The sequence below is a fragment of the Psammomys obesus genome, unplaced genomic scaffold (assembly GCF_907164565.1).
Source record: "Psammomys obesus unplaced genomic scaffold, mPsaObe1.curated_primary_1811, whole genome shotgun sequence".
Lineage (NCBI taxonomy): Eukaryota > Metazoa > Chordata > Mammalia > Rodentia > Muridae > Psammomys > Psammomys obesus.
The window spans coordinates 3,475,095-3,496,682 of NW_026596443.1; the positions used below are offsets into that span (position 1 = coordinate 3,475,095).

The following is a 21,588-nucleotide window of genomic DNA, read 5'->3' on the forward strand; positions in this document are numbered from 1 at the left end:
TTTCACAGAGCCCTGGGTTTAATAATGTCCTCCACCATATGAAGACATGCATAGTGGCATGTGTCTGGAATTCCAGGGTCAGCCTCGGCTACATGTAGAGTTTGGGGCTATCTCATGCTACAGTAAACTCTGTCTCAAAAGCAAAAACATAACCTGCCTGAGGAACCAACCTAGGACACTCAATGAACTGAGCAAGTTCTCTTTACTAAACCATCAGTATTTTCTGCATCTAAGATCAGTGTCTTCTCTCTCCACCTCATTTATGGACATGCAACCCCCAGGAGTTCTCAAACAAAAGGCAATTCCTTTTGTGTCCACTGTCCAAGGACACAACTTCCTCCGCCCACCCCCGTGGGATCCACTCTTCAAACAGACATGCTCCTTTCCACTAGGGCAGCGCAGCTGGAGAGCGGGGGGGGGGGGGGGGCGCTCTGGGTAGGATTTCACTGGCCCTTCAGGGGACCTCCCCCAAGCAGCCTGAGGCAGACACACCCTCTGCCTAGTCATTCACCCTGGAATGTGGGAGAACCGGCTTTTAGCCTCAGGGCTACTCACGTGCTCCTTAGCCCCTTCAACACCTGGTTGGGTCCTCAGAGCAAAGTGAGGAGGTAGATACACGAAGAGTGAGGCTATCAGCTAGCTCCCTTGCCTTCATGGGGCTTCTTCCCAGGAAAAACAGAGCTATGGAAATCTTTTAGCTAACCCATTCCTCTGAGTATTAATTCATTCAACGAGAGAAGAAAAGTGAGAAAGAACATGGTCCCACAGTCCTGTAAAAGCATAAGCAGACCAAATAGGACTCCAGCAAAGCCAAGATGGTTAACAAGACAGGACACACAACTCCTGATGCCCATGAAATGTGAGTGGAAGCCAATCAGGTGGTGGGGGGTGGGGATGGGGTATCGTGGTGGCGGCTACACTGCCTTTAGTCCCAGCACTTGGGAGGCAGAGACAGGCAGATCTCTAAGTTCAAGGCCAGCCTGGTCTACACAGAGAGACCCTGTCTCAAAAAACAAAGAAAAAGATAGTGACAGATCTTGGGACTGACAGGGCAAATTTGAAGGGGAGGGAAGCAGGAGGCCAAGGACAGTCTTGAGAGAGATCAGCAGTAACCCCTCGCCTGCTCTTCTGGGCCCTCAAATCTCTGTCCTGTAGCTCACAGCTGCCTCTATTGCTGAGGCTGGGCACACAGCGAGGCAGGGGCACCATCCTGCTTACCACCTGGCTTTGTCAAAGATGGAGGAACCTCAGCTCTTTTTCTCCACTTTTGTTCAAGGAAGGCAGAGCCAAAGGTGGAGCCACTGATGGAGACTGGTTCAAAGGTCCCTGTATATAGGAAAGACAACTTCAACTTATCTTAGCATTTATTCAAACACTCTTTGTCATTCTATTCTCAAACCCAAGATGCTAACTGCTTCCATCTCCATGCTGAAGCCAGGAAATCAGAATTTAGTGACAGGCTTTCAGCAGACCCTGCAAATCCCAATCCATTAGAATAGTGAGGAGCTGGGGTAAGGGGAGGCCTAGCAAAGCCCCAGGGATGTAAGGGAGGACCGAGGAATGGTGTATGTGGTCCACCATGGCACATGACACAAAGGGGACCCCGTGACTTTGGCTCCTGCCTGTAATCCCAGCACTCAGAAGGCAGGAGGCTCACAAGTTTGAGCTGGGTCTACATAGTGAATTCCAGGCCAAAAAGGACTACATAGTGAGTGTCTCAAAACAGGGCTGGAAATATGGCTCAGCGTGTAAGAGTAGCTGCCGCTATACCTGCTGACCCAATCTTAGTCCCTGGAACCCACCTGGTGGTACAAGAGAAGTAATCTCCACATGAGCACCACACACACACACACAAACACACACACACACACACACACACACACACACACTCTCACACAGAGCATTTCTTTAAAAAAAAATAATCAGAATAAAAATAAGTGACTCAGTCACTCAGTCTATAACTTCAATTTATCTACTTCTTACTTAAAAACATTTATTTGAAAAGAGAAAGAGATTTTACCCTCTGCAGCCTGGGCTAGGGGGGACATGGGGAGACCTTCTGGTCTCAGGGCTCTTTAGACCAGAAATTCTCCCGGGGGCAGAGACCCATGTGTTTAAGACACCCAAGCCCAGAGAATAGAAACTCCAGGACACTCCAGGACTTGAGAACTTGAATCTGGGAAGGAACAATTCTTCAGAAAGCCTACGAAGCCTGAGAAGCAAAGACCACCCACGTGAGCCTCTAACTGCCCTTGGGCACCAGGATCTGCTGGACATAGTTGACCACGTTGCTGTGGAGCTGGGAGGCAGTAGCTGCAAAGGTGTCCTTGGCGAGGGTCCGGGCCACCTCACTGCCACTCATCATGGCATGGTACAGAGGCAGAGTGTACTTCTGCTTTCCCTGTAAGAAACACAGACACCTGTCCTCAGTAACTTGCTCAGTGGGTGTGCCCAGCCCTTTTCCTCCTTCTCCAACAGCAGTCATGGTCTGAGGACAAAAGGGACTTGGGGGTCAGCTTTGGAATAAAGGACTTTTCTGTCAGAAGTACTGATTTTGGTGTCTTCTAGGGGATGGAGAACAATTGTAGGGAAGTTAAGCTCAGCAGAATGCCAACCCATGATAACAAGGAACCATCTACAAGTACCAAACAAATGAGATGGGTTGACACAATGGGACTGCGAAGCTTTTAGAAAGCTGGAGGTTAGTCACCAAAGTAATGGCAGCTCAAAACCAGAGCCATGCACGGCCCATCTGCAATCAAGCCAAAACCCCCAAATTCACGTTAACTGTCCAGCAGCTGCATGGCAAGCTCCTGAGCTCCAGAGCCTTGGCATCCATCTGCCCAGAGGGCTCAAAGAACCTCCCACAGACCTGCAGTTCCCACTGCAGACTTCACTACTGAAGAAGCCATCTGGGTATTGCTTTGGATCACATCAGCCCCTCCTCGCTCTGGACGATCAGTTTATCATGAGAACATTCTGCCCTGAAGGGTTACTCTTAGAGGGATTTGCTGGTGTCTGGACTGTTAACAAGTGCCTGAACTCCTCCAGGAAACAGGTACCTCACCCTTCACTAGCCTCATTTGTCCTTTTGCACAACCAGTCCTCACATTATCCATTGCTCTCTTCCCAGCTTGGGGTTAATTCTAACTAACTCCATCCCCTTAGGCTTCACCAGCTGGTCTCCAAACCTGCAAACTTCTCTTCCCCCCACCTCCAACAAAGCTTCAAGGAATCACACCGACACTGGCAAGCTCAGGAGGGTCCTTCAGCAGCCAGGCCCCACAAGACTCTCACAAGACTCTGCCTGAGGGAGGCATCAAGTACGATAATGGACACAGCCTGTCTGTGAGGGGATGGAGATGTAATTAATAACCTACCTGGCTCTGCAGGAATTCCTTCACTTTCCAGAACTCTTCTTGGTGGTCATTCTTCAGGATGATCTGGCCCCATCTTAGTCGTAACTCAGCATTCTGGGCATTTGAGATCTTTGGGTATGTCTCCCCAAGTTTTTTAACATTCCCTAGAAGAGAGAAAGCAACAGGTTAACAACCAGCTGAGGAGCCCAGAAGGCTCAATCTCAGGGCTACTGAGTGTCTGCCCTCAAGCCCTCCAAGAGCACTGGCAGAAACCTCAAGGAAGTTTCCTTACCACCCACCTTTTACCATCCATTCTGCTCAGGTATCTGGCACAGGGATGTTCCAGTCCCATGTGCAGCTTCATTTCTAAGGCTTTCCCATAAGATGCCCTTAACTTTACTCCAGACTTTCAGCTCTTTTCCTCACGTTCTCTCCTACCATTATTCTAATCAATTTGGACCCAGCTTTGAAATCTGAGTGTGTTCGGTTAAGTATTCTTAGTACGAAAACCCCTAAGTCCATAGAGGTCACTCTCCCAGGGATTTGATGACTATTATTTCTGACTGAGCGACAGCACAGTATCAGTGGGTCAGAGGGAGCTGAGGAGCTCAGTATTTAAGAGTGCTTGCTGCTTTCCCAGAGGACCTCAGCTCAGTTCCCAGCACCCACAGCAGGTGCCTTAAAAACCACCTGTAAGCATAGCTGTAGGGAATCTAACGTCCTCTTCTGGCCTCTACAGGTACCCACATACACGGGTCTGATACACACACATACTTAAATAAGTCTTTAAAATAACTTTTAAATAAAAAAACAAAACAAACAAAAAACCTGCTTGGTGACTGGGTTCAAATTCTAGCCTGACCAGTTAGTAGCTGCATGTGTTACCTTTCTGATATAGTGGGGATTAAGATCATGGTGTCTCAACACAGAGTAATCACGGTGATTAAATGGCCCAATAGAAACAGAGCCTCCAGAATGCCCTGCAGAACCTGGGGCCTGATGAATGCCAAGCTTTATGAATTTGATCCCCGGGGCACCTGTCTGTGTAACCTTCACTATTCTGATGATGTACGCCTGTGAGGTATCAGTCTCCGTCTACCCTGGAGTCACTTAGAGGGAAGATCACTTCCCAGTCCTCTTCTGGCCCCTGACGAGAAGCTCTGCACCCAAGCAGCCTGGTTCAGTGTGATAAGGCACCACCCACTGTCCTTACCAGGAGGGAGAGGGGACTTCTGCAGGATCTTGTCTAGGAAGTAGACGAGCTGATAGGTCTTCCAGGCAGAGATGGCCACAGCGTCAATGGCTTGCATGTCTACCTCTGCGGTCACCCATAGCTCAGCCAGCTCTTCAGCTGGCTTCATGAGTGAGTCCCCAGGGGAGAGGTCAGGGAGATATGGGGGCCAGCCAGGGGTGTTCAGCCATCGATCAAACTCAAAACCTTGTAGGTAAAAGAAAAGAGGACACTGTCAGGACTATGAAACTGCTTTTTTTTTTTTTTTTTTTGCTTTAAAATCACCATTCTGTCATCAGGTGATAGACACATTCCTAGCTGTGGTTAAGTTCATGCTCTCCTCTCCGTCACAGCAGCACTGGGTCCCAAGCCTGGGCTGCCTAGGTTCCCATCCGAGCTCTGCCATGACTATCTGGGAGGCCAAGAGTATGCTATGTTACCTCTTGGCGCCTCAGTTGTTTGTAAAATGGGGGTGCTAGGCCCTACCTTAGTTGACAGTTGTGAAGATTAAATTAGCAAATAGACATTAAAAGCTTAGTGTACTGCCTGGTGCATAGTAAGCACTCAGTAATTATTAACCACTGTTCGTTAACAGTCTCACGACCTTGAAATTCAGGCCTCCAACCAATGACACAACACGGTGCTACCAAGGCTGAAACTGCCTTCAAACCAACGAGGGTGATTCAGAGTTCACATCCTGACAAGGGGTGTGCCTAAAGGATGGTCTGGGCCACAGCGAGCCATCCTCTCTGCTCTTTGAGGAAGCAATGCCTCCCTGCTGTCACCAGAGCAGCTGCCAGGCCCAGCTCCCTTTGCTCACAGAGCCCACCGAGACCTCATCATGTGCTCAGGGAAGAGGTGATAGTCCCTGTTGCTGTCCTGCTTCTAATTTGGGCAGCAGAGGTCACAGCAACCCTCTGGGAAGAGTCAAGAAGTCAGCCTGTCCCTGTTTCTCTGTCTTCCTGAGACAAGGTCTCATGTAGGCCACACACACTGGCCTTGAACTCACTGGAACCAAGGGTAGTGTCTCAACATTGATCTTCTTGTCCCCACCTTTCAAGTGCTGGCGTTATAGTCATGTCCAGAGTTTTTGATTTTGTTTGTTTGACCTGAACTCACCATGTAACGCAGGCTGGTCTTAAACTTATGACTATAAACTGCCTCGGACTCCAAAGCACTTTAGTTCAATTTTAAAATGGGCTTTTTATTTGCTTTTATGTTTTGGTACTGGGGATTAAACCCAGGTCCTCATACATGACAGGCAAGTGATCTACCAACTGAACTCCACTAGTAAGTAACCCACGAAGTCAAAGTCTGTCTGTCTCTCTCTGAGGATTGAGTCCAGGCCCGTATATGCTAGGCACATGCTCTACCATGTAGCTCCACCCCAGCTACTGGGTCATTTTGAGCAGAAACAGGGCCTGGCATTCTGGGCTGGCTCTCTCAATGATGCTTCACCAGGAGCCTATGACTCAATGTTTTCCCATCTCATCTTCCTTATCTCTACTATTGCTTGGAAGCCAGCAGTCCAGTTTCCCTGCTTACCTGGAATGCCATCTACTCTCTTCTTCTTCAGCTCAGGGAAATACTCCAGGTAGAATTCAAGAAAATCTTCAGCCATGATACTTTGGAATTTAAACTCTTCTACATAGGTCTGAGGGGAGGGAAGAAATTGTTGCCTCTCCAGCCACCCTGGGGAGCAGAACCCCCTCCCACCTCTCAGGCCCTCTCTGACCCCTTACCTCTTGTGCCCCCTGCCTCTACCCTTGCACTCTGGCCCAGCTGCTTTATCTGCTCCTTGTCCTTCTCCCCTGATGGAGAATTGACTGTACCTTGAGAAACTTGTCAAACTGATCCTGATCACCCACCAGGTGGGCCAGGTATGAGACAAAGCAGTAACCTTTCTCATAGGGGGTCTCATTGTAGGTGTCATCGGGGTCAACACCTGGCAGGGGAGAGAGCAGACGGGACTGTTAATAGGCACCTGCCCTCACATTGCATTCTGCCTCCTGCTTGCAGACTAGCTGTTGGAATTGCTCAGACTGCACCTTCCCCAGGTCCAGGCAAGGTTTCTAGGCCACCGACGGCCTCTCCCATGGCACTTCAAAGGTGACAGAAGAGGGCCAGTAACTATGGATGTAAGGCAAGGTCAGTGAGACCAGTGGGCTAACACATTTCCTTGGGCAGGGCCTTTAACTAACTCTTCGGGCTGAACATGCTCAGACTTTTTGAGACCTGTTGGTCAGCATCTCCACAGTCAACCTCCCAGGTATTGTTTTTACAACTGTCCTAGACTAAGGGTAATGACCAATGAACAAGAAGTTCATTTTACAGTTGTGGCACCAAGGATCACAATCTTCAGCTGCACAAAAGGCTTTTAGGTTAGTCATAGCTGAAACTAAAGAAAAATGCTAGAAAGCAGGAAGTTCAGAGCTGACAGGTGCATGACCTTGGGCAAGTCACTGAATTTGCCTGGTTTTGGGCCTGTCTTCTGTAAAATAAAGCTCACAAGCTTTAGCAGCTGCCATACTTGTGAAACAATAAAAAGGGTTGGGAGAATGAGCGCCTATACAAAGCAATGGCCAAGTCATTAAGATCTCAGTGGCTGAAATGGTTGGGCTCAGTCAGCCTACAGAACAGGGGTTTGGGAGTGGCCAGGACACTCCAGTGGCCCCCTTCTCAAAGAAAGCATTCCAATAAGTGGCTCAGACTAACTTGGGGCTCCAAGAGTAATTTACTGGAGGGGGAGGACAGAGCCTTCTGGACCTGGTTCAATCTTCACCCGAAGCTTGTTGAGCGGGTTTTCTTCTCCGGAAACGTCCATGTGCTGCCGAAGCAGGGCCCTCCCCGTTGCAGCCTCCAAGCATGTGTAAGCAGCTCCTGGAAAACACAAACCACAAACCCCAAGTTCACCTCGGCCACATTTCTCCTGACAGAGGTGCTGTGCTGTCCCCTTGTGGCCTGAGGCTCAATGGCATCACCTTAGAGCGTGACTCAGCCCCTATCTCTCTGATTCTCTGGGCTACAGAGGTTCGAGTAACCTGACTTGTGGGTCTCATACAAGGACTAGGGGAACCTTTCCTTGTCACCAGGAATGTAGTTTTATTTTTAGGTAACAACTTGGTTTCTATGAAACTTAAAAAGTTTTTCCTCTGATGATCCTGTGGCACAAAAGAAACTGTCACCTTCAAAAACCTTTAAGTGTCTATGCTGGGTGCAGTGGCCTTTATTCACCCAGCTCAGGGAGGTGGAGGCAGGCAGATCTCTGTGAGTTTGAAGCCAGCCTGGTCTACATAGTGAGTTTTAGGCCATCAGGGTTATGGAATGAGACCTTTCTCAAGAAAAAAGAAAAAAAGAAAGAAAGAAAGAAAGAAAGAAAGAAAGAAAGAAAGAAAGAGAGAGAGAGAGAGAGAGAGAAAGAAAGAAAGAAAGAAAGAAAGAAAGAAAGAAAGAAAGAAAGAAAGAAAGAAAGAAAGAAAGAAAGAAAGAAAGGAAGGAAGAAAGGAAGAAAGGAAGAAAGGAAGAAAGAAAAGAATAAGCATCTTAAAAATTTCCTCCTGGCTTTAAAACAGTAACTTGGGTCCCTGTTGTGATGGTGCATGCCTTTAATCCCAGCACTCAGGAATCAGAGGCAAGTGGATCTTTGTGAGTTTGAGGCCTGTCTGGTCTACAGAGTGAGTTCCAGGACAGCCATGGCTATTTCAGAGAAACCTTGCCTTGAAAAAAAAAAAAAAAATGCCTGTCACTAAGCTCTGTTATCTACAATCAATCACCAAGATTTATATGTAAGGAGAAGCAATTCCAGAAAGTGGTCCTTTTACTACTACACAAACACTGGGTACGTGCACACACTTCAACTCTGCCACTCACTGCATGTTCTGGCTCTGCGCCTCCCTTAGCCTCGATTTTTACTTCTGCACAATGGGAAAAGAAAAGCTGTACTATCGGATTCTAGCACTTTAGCTCTGCTAAGCTAAACCCACTATGTAGTCCAGGCTGGCCTTGAAGTCAAGAGTTTTGACACCATGGCCAGCTTGTCCCCCCTGCCCCCCTTCAAAGACAAGGTCTTTCCATATGACCCAGCTGGTCTCAAACTTGTGACCTTCCTGCTTTAGTTCCCCAGTGCTAAGGATGAACAACTAACCGTGAGTCACCATGCCTGGTTTGCCACAGGATTCTTAGTGGCCGATTCAGACATTCACAAACAAATCTTGCACTGTATACTTTGAATAAGCATTCAGCTCTGTTCAAACTTTTTTGGGAAGTAAAGGATAACACATACTGAAAGTGTTTACTGTGTTCAGACTCAGATACAATGTTTCTTTCTTTTTGTTTGCTTGTTTGGTTGGTTTTGGGGTTTTGTTATTATTGTTTTGAGACAGGGTTTCTGTGTAGCCCTGGCTGTCCTAGAACTCACTCTGTAGACCAGGCTGGCCTTGAACTCACAGAGATCCGCCTGCCTCTGCCTCCCAAGCGCTGGGGATTAAAGGCATGCACCGCAGAGGTGATGTTTCTAACAATCATCTTTACTGAAATGGTCTGAGGTATGCACTGATGTGTAGTGTATACAAAAATGGTTGTCAAAATAGTTCTTTGTTTTATTCTTTTTGAGACAGGGTCTCATGTAACGCAGGCTGGCCTCAACAGCCTTGCACTTCTGATCCTTCTGCCTCTACCCTCAGAGTATGGGTATTATAGGCTACCACACTCAGCTTTATGCCTGGGACGACACCCAGAGACTCATGCGTGTTAGGCAAGTACTCAGCCACTGAGCTGTTGAGCTTTATTAACACCCCCAACCTGCCCTGGCCCTGCCCTCAGCCTGCAGTGCTAAGGATCTAACCCAAGGCCTCATGCATGTTAGGCAATCACTCCACCAAATGGGCTACGTTACCAGCTCAAATCCTGTTAAATTTAATGAAGATTTTTTTTTCATATTTTATTTATTTTATTTTATATGCATTGGTGTTAGGGTGTCAGACCACCTGGACTGCCTACGGACAGCTGTGAGCTGCCATGTGAGTGCTGGGAGTTGAACCTGGGTCCAGTGGAAGAACAGACAGTGCTCTTAACCACCAAGCCATCTCTGCAGCCCCTAATGAAGATTTTTTTTTAATTCCTTTTTTCCTTTAATGCTTTTAACTTATTTTTTTAGAATTAAAATTTTTTAAAAATATTATTATCTAGATAGCTTAAAACAATGTGAGCCAGGAATGATATAGCGTGAGCCTTTAATCCCAGTGCTCAGGAGGCAGAGGCAGGTGAATTGCTGGTCTATATGGTGAGTTCCAGGCTAGACAGGGATGCACAGTGAGACCCTGTCCTAAAATAAAAACATAAAAGGAACCCCATAGATGTTTGATCTTTCACACTCACATACAGAAACTGAGTTGTACACACGTCTCTGATCTCAGCATTTAGGACGTAGAGGCAGGAGGAGTGCTAGGAGTCTAACCTGGTCTACACAGTGAGTTTCAGATCAGAAGAGAATTATAGCAACACCCTCTCTGAACCCCAATCCTAGTACTGGAGACTGAACCCAGGCAAGCACTTTCCCAAATGAATACATGAACTGTATCCTCAGCCCAAGATCTGCCTCAAAGAGGCCCCAAAGTGCAAGGCATGGTGGAGCACACCTTTCACCCCAGAATTCAGGAGGCAAAGGCAAACACACTGAGTTCTAGGCCATCCCTCTGTGAGAGCTGTCTCAAATAATAACAACAACAACAACCAACATAAACAAACAAAAATTGAATTGAAAGGGGCTGGAGGGATGGCTCAGCAGTTAAGAGTGCTTGCTAGTCTTCTGGAGGAGCCAAGTTTGGTTCCCAGCATCCATGTCCGTCAGCTCAGCACTGAAGCTAACTCCAAAGGCACTTGTACTTACGTGCACACCCACAAGCAGATGCACACCCCTCCATGTAATTTTAAAACATAAGTAAAAGAAAATAGAAAAGAGAATATAAAGAAAACAACAAAAAAGAATATATACTGATTGTCTTCAACAATGAAGTTACAGATGAATTTTCTGTTCCTTTCTGTGCTTTTCTACATGTGTCAAAAATCTTTATTATATATATGTGTGTGTTCTACCAGTTAGAGCATGTAATATACAATAGCTTCTCATTACTTCACTAACGAGGCAATAGAAAAACTTTTGGCCTTTTTCTTTTGTTCAGCACATGTGGGGCTAGGATACATGACCCAGTTGGTAGAGCTGCAGGAAGGCTTCACAGACTACAGACATAATGGTGCATGCTGGGAAACCCAGCACTTGAAAGGTAGATGTGCAAGAGGATGAGGAAGAGGTTAAAGTTGAATATGAGGGGCTGGAGAGATGGCTCATCAGTTAAGAGCACTGACTGAAAAAAGGATTATCTATGACTACATAGGGAGTTTGAGGTCAGCCTGGGGTATATAAGACCCTGTCACTAAAAGAAAGATAGAGACAGAGAGACAGAGACAGAGAAAGAGCACACATGTAGCATGATAACCAGTGACTCACTCATAACCAACTAGCCATCTGGGATAAATGATGCTTGGATTCTCACCAGGATCTGTGTCTGCTTGGGACAGGGTGACCCCAGTGTAGATAAATACTTTCACTGTGAACTCACCCATTAGTTCATTCAGTCAGTTTAAACTACAGTTCATACTGCTTGCAGTAGCACAAAGTAGAATGGGAATTTCTAATTTAGAAACTATTTCCAGGGCTGGAGAGATGGCTCAGCTGTTAAAGGATAGGCTCACAACCACAAATAAAAACTGTTTCCAGAGCCAGGAATGGTTAATCCCAGGACTCAGAGAGGCAGAGGCAGGTGGATGGCTGTGAGTTCAAAGCCAGCCTATAAAGCGAATCCAGGACAGCCAAGGCTACACAGAGAAACCCTGTCTCAAAAAAAAAAAAGTTTCTATGTAGGTTTAGCCCTTGATGGCCTTTCACCTGAGATTTCTGCATAAGTCCCTCCTCCCTTCATGCCCACAGAAGCAGGTGACACTAAGAATGGAGCCAGGAGCCAGGATGGCACCTTACCGAACAGGATGGTGGAGATCCTCCTCTGGGCATACATGGTGAAGCCTTCATTGAGCCAGAACTCTCCCCAGTTGGCATTGGTGACCAGGTTCCCAAACCAACTGTGGGAGATCTCATGGATGATGACATCAGCTAAGGAACGGTCCCCTGCTAGCAGGCAGGGGGTGACAAAGGTCAGACAAGGATTCTCCATTCCTCCAAATGGAAAGGATGGTGGCATGAAGAGCAAATCATACCTGTCAAGAAACTGGAGGTCACAGGGGCCCTGGCTCTCCAGCCTCATTTCCCTGTCCTCTTCAGCCCTAGAGCTGCAGCCCAAAGTGACAGGGCAACCTCAGGCCCAGCGCTGAAAATGAAGCCTGGCCTCTGAGTCCTTCCCCAGGGAGACCCCTGCCTTTATGCTTACTCTCTTAAAGTACCTGAGCCTTGTCTTGCTCTCTTCACAAATTGGTTGTGAGCATGCTCTCAGCTTCATTGCCTTACCTCATTGGAGGCCAACTTGGGGTCATAAAGACCAGCCTGTATCTCCAAGACTGCAGCTTGAATGTTAAAGGAACTTCCCACAAAGGCTCCAGAGCTTCTCCACTCTCCCCACCGCCAGTTTGGCAGCTCATCTCAATCACTTCAGAAACCATTCCTCCCAGATCCCGTTGGCAGCCTCAAGGAGCCTGGCTCACCCCTTCCTCTTTGTTTCCCCTCTCCTTGCTGTAGGAGACAGAAGCAACCCCAGGAGTGTGAAAAACGGCTACTCAGTTTCACCAAACACATCCATTAATTGATACCACACCTTCCCCAAACATAGGGTCCGAAAAGCTTCTCTCCTGTTGCCAGAAATTCTTCTATGACCCCACTGTATTCCTCCTTGGCAGCTTCAATTAGGCACGGCTCTGCCCACACCCGGCTCCTAAGCACAGAGAGGCAGAAGAATGCTCAGAGACTGCTGCAGCAGCCACGTGAACCACCTGTAGAACACTAGCTTTGGTCCCATGTTTGAGCCACTGCAATGTGGCTGTGTGGCCAGCCACTTCAACAGCAAGATTAGATTTGCTCAGCCTCCAAAAGGCTGCTTATCATATGTGCGTATGAAAAGCTAAGATTGCCTTAGGGAGGTGGTCGGTAACCTCTCTAGGCAACAGGACCTACCCCCACATGAAGCCATGGCTTCCACACTGAATTCAATCCTGCAAAAGAGATGAAATAAACAGAATATAGTACTCAGGCCTATAATCTCAGCACTGGAGAGGCTGAAGCAGGAGGACTGCTGTGAGTTCCAAGACACCTAGGTCTATGGTGTTTCAAAAAAGCAAAACAAAATAATATCAACTAAAAAAGATAGACTATAAAGTGTCACAATTACTTTCCTTCTTCCTGTTTCCAGCCAGGTCTACATGAGTGTTCAAGGCAGCCAAGGTTACAAGTGACTCTCCCTCTTTCCATCCTTCTCTCTCTCTCTCTCTCTCTCTCTCTCTCTCTCTCTCTCACACACACACACACACACACACACAATCTGATAACAGAATCCCTAGAATTAAAAATTGTCTTTTGGGAGAAACTAATCAATATTAAAGGAAAAGTTGACAGTTCTTTTAGGTGTCAAATGATATTGTGCCTTTACTTCATAATAAAGCCAGAGTGGGTTTCATCCCTCAGAGAAGCATTATGACTTACTCACTTTTGAATGGTCTAGAACAGGGCCAGCGAGATGGCTCAGGGGTTAGAAGCACCTGCTGCCACACCTGATGACCAGAGTTCTAAGACCCACACCGTGAAGAGAAAGTAATGAAGCAAGTTACTCTCTGATCTCTGCATGTGCTCCACAGTGCTCGTGCAGATATGTGTGCCCACACCCATAAGCACACACACACAAAGAAATATGCATGTAGTTATGGAATTTTAAAAATTAAAAACAAATGGTCTATAACAAAAATGGTCTATAAAAACAAGCCCATGTATAAATAAGGCTAGTATGGCAAAACAGGTGTGTTTATAGATGTTCAACGTATGGTTCCTTCAGCTTTTTATAATTTGAATTTTTCATAAAAATAAATAGTGAGCAAGGTACTACACATATGTAATACAGCATTAATTTTTTTTTATTATGTTCACTTATATAACTGTATGATTTGTATGTGCATGAAGAGTCCTCTAGTTCTACTGTGTAGGTCCCAGGGAATGAGCTTAGGTTATCAATCTTGGTGGCAAGCACCTTCACCTAATGGGCTGTCTTCCTGGCCCCTGTAAGCCCAGCATTTGGAAGGCTGAGGCAGGAGGATTGAGAGCTAGAGGACAGTCTAGGCTACACAGGAGGACTCTGTCTCAACCAACCAACCAAAGAATAAAGACAAGAATAAAGAAGTGAAGGAGAAACAACAGTGTCATCAGAATGACACAAACAGAAAGTAAAGGCTGAGAGAGCCAGGAATTAGGCCAAGGCCATTTATGACTCCAAGGATGAACAGACACCAGGACTCAGGACTCCTGAAGTCAAGGGCTGTACTTCAACTTTGCCTAAGTCTTTGTCATAGCCTCAGTTTGATTATCCACAACATATTGTCAACCTCACTGAGCCTGGGTAAAGATTCAGAGGGATCATATACCAAAGGCCATCAGGTGTCACCCTCTGCCTTCTACTCAGGATCCTCTTGTGGAACTGGGACCTGGGCCAGGAGGAATACTGTGCCAGGGGACCCTCCTGCTTAACACACAGCATGAGCCCTAGGATGTGAAATAGGGGTGTCCACCTGGTAGGGGAGCAGAAAGTCATCATCACTAGTTTCTTTCTTTTTGTTTTGTCTTGTTTTGCTTTTTGAGGTAGGGTTTCATGTAGCCCAGGCCACCCTCCAACTCACCATGTGGCTGAGAAGGACCCTGAACTTCGGATCCTGCAGCCTCCACTTTGCAAGTGCTGGGATTACAGCACTGTGCCACCACCCTGGCTTACACACCACACCAGGACTTCATGTGTTGCAAGGCAAAGCATTTTATCAACAGAGCTGTACCCTCAAACCATCATCATCACCAGGTAGATGGACCATGTTACCTTGTTTGACATGGTTTTGGGTTAATTTCTTAGAGAGGGATCAAAAGAATCATTATTTTATAGTATGCTTAGATTCTGTCTTATTCCCGTTAGTTCATACAACTTTTTTTTTTTTTTTTTTTTTTTTAAGATGGGTCTCATTGTGTAGCTCTGGCTGGCCTCAGACTCACAGAGACCCTATTGCCTCTGCCCTCGAGTGCTGAGATTGGAGGCGTGCACCACCACGCACAGCCTGCTTGACACTTTTGTAAATAGAATGTTTGTTAGAGCAGACACATCCTAGATCATAGACCTTATCTTATCTTTTTCCTCTAGTTGCAAAGATGACCTCCCTATCTATTAGAATAATACCTTGCCTTTCTAGACTGGCATGGTGGTGCTGGGGATGTAGCTCAGGGTTAGGGTATCTGTTGAGCACACTTAAGGTCCTGGGTTTGAACCCCAGCACAGCAAAACAACAACAGTCAGGACTAGCACTGCTTTGAATGTGTGTGCTGGAAGCAGGTACCAATGGAACCCTGCTTATTATTCTACCCAACACCTAGGGGCTACCTTAATTCATGACACCACAGCCTTGCTATGGAACTTGAAGTGCTTAATAAATCGTATGGAAGACACTGCCACCTTCAGAGCTAAGGAACAACATAACAAAAGAGCCAGGAAAGGTACCTGAACTTTCCACTCCAACCTTTGACCCTTGTACAGGAGGATTAAGCTATAGAGGTACAAGATAGGAAAATGGGGAAAACCCATTCTCTTGGTTTTAGACAGGATTATTTATTCTATACAGCCCTGGCTTGGCTTTGAACTTAAGCCTTTCTGTCTCAGCATCCCTAGTAGCTGTAATTACACACAATGCTCAGCTCATGGCCGAAATTATTGCCTCAAGAAACTGTATAAAATGCCTTTTGTCTCCACTAAATCTACCTAGCATCATGTCAGTATTTGTCTAGATCAAGGCATCTGCAGCAGGCAGAAAAGACAGTCCATTTTCTTTCTAAAAGGATGCAATGAGATCTGGCACAGAGACATAGATGGTGCCTGGAGGAGCACTTAGTTAGTCCCTAACCGAGATCACTCTTCTCAGACTTCCACCTGAGCACTGGCATCACTTGGCTGAGCAGCCGCCCTTTTCTCCTTGTAGGAGATTCAACTACAGCTCCAGCAGCTGCTGCTGTGCTAGCAGGACTGGCGTCTCATTGAAGACAACAGGCTCAGACATAGAAGGAGGGGGACGGGAAAGGTGGGGAAGAAGAAGAGAGAAAAACAAAACTCTCCACCAACCTACTCAGCACCCAAAGACAGCAGACATGGGAGCCCACACTGTCCCAAGAGCCACTTTAACAGGACCACTGGGGTCAGTCACCCCTGCCTCTGGGGCCAATCCAACCTTTTCTGCCTGGTGTTTGTTTCTTACCTGGGTCCAACCTCAGCTGAAGCCAGATCTCCAATGGCCAAAGCTATCAGATAGGAGGGGATGGGCTGGCACATCTGGAAGAAGAACTTATTTGGACCTCTCTTCTCCCATGTGCTTGAGCTCATCACAGCTGTGAAGCCATCTGGGACCTGGCAACAGAAAGAGTACAGGAAACCTCGCCGGGAAAAACCCTAACCCAGAAAGCCCCCTTTGCTTGTTTGACTACTGCTTTGTTCTGGAGGCAAAATGTTGCTATACGGCCTTGGCTAGCCTTGCTGTACACACCAGGCTGACCTGGACATTTCGATGGTCCTCCTGCTTCTGCTTTCTGAGGGCTCTAATTCCACAACCGTACCTGGCAAAAAGGTCTCTTTTGACTAACTTGAAGAACAGTATATCAGAAACCGAAGTAGTGATGGTGAGGACTCACAGTCCATCCTGGAGAACACAAAAGCTTCTTACACTGATGAGATTTGGACGGCATAAAATTTCTGTCAATGGACCGGGCGTGGTAGCAGGTGCTTTTAATCCCAGCACTCAGATCTGAGGCCAGCGTGCTCTACACAGTGAGTTCCAGGACAGCCAGGCCTACATGGTAAGATGCTGTCTCAAACAACATCTGCAGATGTAAAGCTGACTTTTTCAGAGCTACCCCCGGATGGATGTAGTAAGTTACCAACCAAAATAGGACCTGATGGGTCTGAAATTATATTCTCTGTCGCTCTCTTTCTCTGAGACAGGGTCTGACTAGATGGCCTAGGCTGGCATTGCACTCATGATTCTTGTGTCTTTGCCTCATAAGGGCTGGAATTATAGACACGTACTACTGTGCCTGGATTTTTTTTTTTTTAATATTAAGAAGCAAATAAAACATTTATTTTATTATGTTCTAATCGTGTATGTGTGTGTGCAAATATATATATATGTGCCCATGAGGTGCTGGATCCCCTGGACACAGAGTTATAGACTGTTGTAAGCCACCTGATATGGGTGCTAAGACCCAGAGTCCTCTGGAAGAGCAGAAAGTGCTCTTAACTGCTGAGCCATCTCTCATTCATAATCTCAAGGGCTCTTACCTCAATAAGAGCTGAGTACGTGTACTTCACTGCAGGAGTGTCGAAGCAAGGGAAAAAGGCTCGGTTTAAGACGGCCTGGCCTTGGGTGTAGACAAAGGGTTTCTTCTTTCCTGCTGTCTGTTCAGGAGCCAACCAGCAAACCTGAAAGAACAGAGGGCATCTCAGAGCAGACAGATCATGAGCAGAGAAAGGAGCTGGCTGACATGGGGTGTTTTCAGGACATTTCAGAAACCTTAAGATCTTTCTGCCAGTTAATCTGTCCCTGACTAGAATGCCTTTCTTACTGTGTATTTGGCCTGCTCTGGAATAGGCCATGGTCTCATCCCCGAATCACAGGGCAGATACTGCGCTCCCACCGTATCCCAGCAGAGATGTGGGCTGTAATTATGGCCTCCTCTGTTTCCTTCTCACTGTAGCAGTTTCCCATCTAAACAGTGCTTTTTATTTCTGACAGAAGAGCAGAACTATCTAGGAGTCAGAGGTTGTCTTTTATTGTCCATTTGTTTTTGTTTTGTTTTGGGTTTTGTTTGGCTGGTTTTGACAAGGAAGCATATGCCATGCCCAGTTTTTTTGTTTTTTGAGACAGGATTTCTCTTTGTAGCCCTGGCTGTCCTGGAACTCACTCTATCGACCTGGCTACCTTCAAACTCAGATATCTGCCTGCCTCTGCCTCCCCCGAGTGCTGGGATTACAAATACGTGCCACAGCGCCCAGCAACCTGTTTGTTTGTTTCTATTTTTTAATGAATACTTCCGAGGCAGCTAGCTCTTTCATGTAGTAAGGTGACTCCTATTCTCTCCCGAATCTGGGTAGACTGGATAGCCCTGTAAAGCCCAGAAAGGGGATGGAGACCTTTCCTTGGTACAGGTCTGGTGAGATGTCCTGGTGTTTCAAGACACAGCTGCAGTTTTCTTAGTTACTCCAGATCTCCTGAGTGCTGAAGGTTATGATTGATGATGTAGCTATCTATTAGCTAAGAAGACCGAGGTTTTATTATGAGAAGAAGCAAGCCTTACTTTTGCCCATAGCAAAAAGAAATCCCACCCAGCACAGGTGAAAGTGTTTGAGTGTGCCTGGATGAGTGTGTGCTCACTTATCACGGGTTACAGGACTCCAGGAAGGTTTCATGGGTGAAGTAAGATTATCTGATTGGACCTTTAAGAGTCTGATCAGACAAGCAGGAGTCAGATGTTGGAAGAGAAGAGAGGAGCCTTTCTCCAAGTGAGTGGGGAAAGACAGGCCAGATGCTGGCTCTGGGAACTGGGTAGGCTCTGGCTAGACTGATGGGAGGCTCTGAGCAGGCTGGTGGGAGGCAGGCCTGAGCAGGCAGATGGAAGGCCTTTGGAAACAAGGGTCTGAGACACTTCAGGGATGCAGAAGAAAGCCACATTGGATGTTGAGGTTTTCTTTGCCCTCTTTTGCCCAAGTGTAATACCCTTTTAGTCTTCCAAGAAACACACTGTCGTGTGGAAGGCAGGAGGTGACCCAGTAGAAAGAGCTGGCAGAAACTCACGTAGTGGAGTAACTGAGGCTAACCCTGACAGGTGGATGGCACAGACTCAGTACAGGGTGATCAAAGTGTCACTTCACCTCAGAGTTCCCCTCCACCATGCACAGTTCCAGTCTAAACAGTTATGGGGACCTCTGAAAAATTCCAGGGGAAGGGCCTTCTACAACATGCCTGACCAGCACTCCTCCAAACCGTAAAGGTCACTAAGGCAAGCAAACAAACAACAACAAAAAGTCTGAGAAGCTCACAGCTCTAAGAGAAACAAAAAGATGCAGAGCTCCATACACAGCTAGCTACTATGTGCAGCTTCGGCTGGGATCTGGGGGCAGAAAAAAGAAGCAGGTAAAAAAAAAACAAGATAGCTGTAAAGCCTGTGGAGCCTCCTCAATACTGTCAGTTAGTGGGTATCAGAGCTGAACTGATGCTAATGGGAAAACGGAAATTGTGGAGGGCGTGTATAGGAGCTGTTAATCACATGCCTTTTGTTGTTATTTTGAACTCGAAGTCCCCCTGCCTCAACTTCCTGGGTACCGGGACTCCTGGCAGGTACCATCATACCTGGCTGGCATCAGACACTTACATAAAGAAAATTCACTTAATTTTGTCAAGTATTTAGACAAGTTCCTAGCACCTCTTTGGAAACCATGTGCATTATTCCTCCTCCATATTTGCTAACAGTATTATTTTTTGGGGGGAGGGTGTTTGTTCCTAAATAATGTGAAGAAAACAGAATGACACAATGAAGGAACCTGAACAGTATGTGCAGTACAGCCTGCGTGTGACTTCTGGGAGAAGGCGCTGCAGTGCTCGGCTCGGGTGAGCACTCTCATCAGAATGCATGCAAAGTGGGCACAGAATGCATGGCGATGCCCTCAGGGAAAGACCTTCACAGGCCAAAGGACAATTCTTTGTAAAGTAGGAAGCGACCTCAGCCATGAAGCTTTGAAGAACGGTAATTGATTCTGCTGTTTAACTTCAGTTGCCAACTTTAGAGTGGGCAAATTAAAGGAGGGTTTAATTTTCCAATCCTGTTTTAATTTCTAGCTCCCACTGAAAATTAGGAGTCAAGATATAATAGAGGAAAGGAAGATGCCCACGCCCTCAACCCCCAAACCCCACTCCCGCCCCAGTGTCACGCTTCCCTCCAGGCACGGGAAGGAACTTTGCCTTTCCGGCTAGGCTGTTTTCTGCTTTGGACTTTCAGTTTCCCTAGCAAGTTCTATCACAAGGCTCATCTATTCCTCTAACCAAAGGAGGAAGTGAACTGCTCTTTGGGTTAGTTCTAAGAGTAAAGGGGAACCTAAGGCTATCATTCTTGAAGGTGTCCACTGCATACAGTTACCCTTAACTTCCAGTTTCTGTCCTATTCTGAAAACCTTAAGAACCAACCAACAGTTACTGAGAAGACCAAATTATTATAAAGCCTAGAGTACTCTAATTACACATTCTCATTCTTGCTCAGATTCTTCTAATCAAATACAGGATTTCATAGGAGGAAGCAAAAGTGATTATCTATACTTCAGGGCTGTTTTGACCTGTGCAAAACCAAAAGGACTTGCACAGTAAAGTACCCTGTCAGTATCCAGCTAGTTAACCAACAATGTCCGGGCTCCATCAAGGAGAATTACAAACAACAACAAAATAAAGTTTATGCACGAAGTTTCTCATCCTGAAAAGACAAGATACCTGACAAGTTGGTCTAGCACGTGTGTGACAGGGACAATGCTGGGCAACCTAGGACAAATGCGGCCAGCGACCAGGGAGGCATGAAAGACCGGCAAGAGGAACACAGCACCGGCTCGAGAACGCAGAAATGGGGGCTCCGGGACCAGAATCCAGAGAATGCTCCAGGGGAGAGGATCTCGGCGGAAGCTGCAGAGCAGGACCAAGCTTCCTGCTCTCCGGCTCCGGGTTGCTCAGGAGCCACAGGCGAGCCAGGGGAGCGGGGGAGGGGCCAAGACCGGCGCCCCGGCGCCCCGCGCGCACTCACCCCGGGCCCCTCTCCGACGCGGTAGGTGAGCTCCAGCTCGAAGCGCTCCGCGGCGCGGCAGGGCTGCGGGAGGGCCACGCACAGGGCCTGGCCATAGTGCGAGAAGGGCTCCGTGTGGAACGGCACGGACTCCGCGAGCGGCAGCGGCTCTCCGGGCTGCTCCCGCCGCAGCGTCGCCGCCGTCACCTCCAGGCAGCTGTGCGAGTCAAGCCGCAGCTCCGAGGCGCCTTCGGGCAGCAAGCAGCGCAGCTCCAGTATTGTCCTGCCACTCAGTCCGCGGCTGCCCGGGCCCGGGCCCGGAGGCCCGAACTCGGCCCGCAGCTCCAGGTGCAGGTGCAGGATCTCGAAGGCGCGGAAGCTGGAGGCCGAGGCCACGTCCACGGCTTCCGCCGAATGCAGCGGCCGCTTGGCCGCGCCAGCACGGCTGCCGGGCCCGCCGGTCTCCATGGCTCCTGAGCGGTTGCTCACCTGCCGGGAGGGCCGGCCGCTCCTCGGTCCCGGCAGGCTCCGCCTCGAGGCGACGCGCCACCGCGGGCCCCGCCCCCGAGGAATGCGGGCGGCCACCACCCCTAGCAAGTCTGAGACACACCGGCCATCCCCTCCCCTGTAGCACACGGCCATTCCTCCTCTCTCACACAGACTCCTCAGTTACCGTGCGACCGAGGACGGTGGCGATGTGTGACATCTTGGACAAGTTGAAGAGTTGTAATGCTATTTCTCTGTCAAGCAAGATGTCTAACATGCTCCCTGTGTGACCCCCGTCACGCTGGTCAGGACCAGGGACATTTTTGTTGTTCTGTTATATACCTATATGTTCCTACCTACATTAAATTTTGCTTCTATATTTAAATTTTTATGTGGATGGGTGTTTGGTGAGCGTGCCTACTGCCCACAGAAGCCAGTAGAGGGAGTCTGATCCCCTGGAACTGGAG

General features: G+C 47.6%; 1 protein-coding gene across 1 annotated transcript; it reads right to left on the reverse strand.

Moving 5' to 3' along the window:
• Window positions 1-1,950: 1,950 nt before the first annotated feature.
• On the reverse strand, window positions 1,951-21,209 carry Rnpep (arginyl aminopeptidase). Its single transcript, XM_055598161.1, has 11 exons — window positions 20,657-21,209; window positions 17,157-17,297; window positions 16,081-16,229; window positions 12,411-12,527; window positions 11,624-11,859; window positions 7,357-7,470; window positions 6,423-6,535; window positions 6,136-6,244; window positions 4,573-4,797; window positions 3,381-3,523; window positions 1,951-2,401 (listed from the first exon to the last, which is right to left on the reverse strand). The coding sequence occupies exons 1-11, from the start codon at window positions 21,101-21,103 to the stop codon at window positions 2,243-2,245; spliced, it is 1,953 nt and encodes a 650-aa protein (XP_055454136.1). The 5' UTR covers window positions 21,104-21,209; the 3' UTR covers window positions 1,951-2,242.
• Window positions 21,210-21,588: the final 379 nt, after the last annotated feature.

Excerpts from the sequence above, each read along its gene's own strand:
- Rnpep (XM_055598161.1), bottom strand. The coding sequence starts at position 21,103 with ATGGAGACCGGCGGGCCCGGCAGCCGTGCTGGCGCGGCCAAGCGGCCG. Across the intron at positions 6,245-6,422 it reads AGTTTGACAAGTTTCTCAAG|ACCTATGTAGAAGAGTTTAA; the intron begins GTACAGTCAATT and ends CCCTCCCCTCAG. Across the intron at positions 4,798-6,135 it reads GAGAGTAGATGGCATTCCAG|GTTTTGAGTTTGATCGATGG; the intron begins GTAAGCAGGGAA and ends TTTACCTACAAG.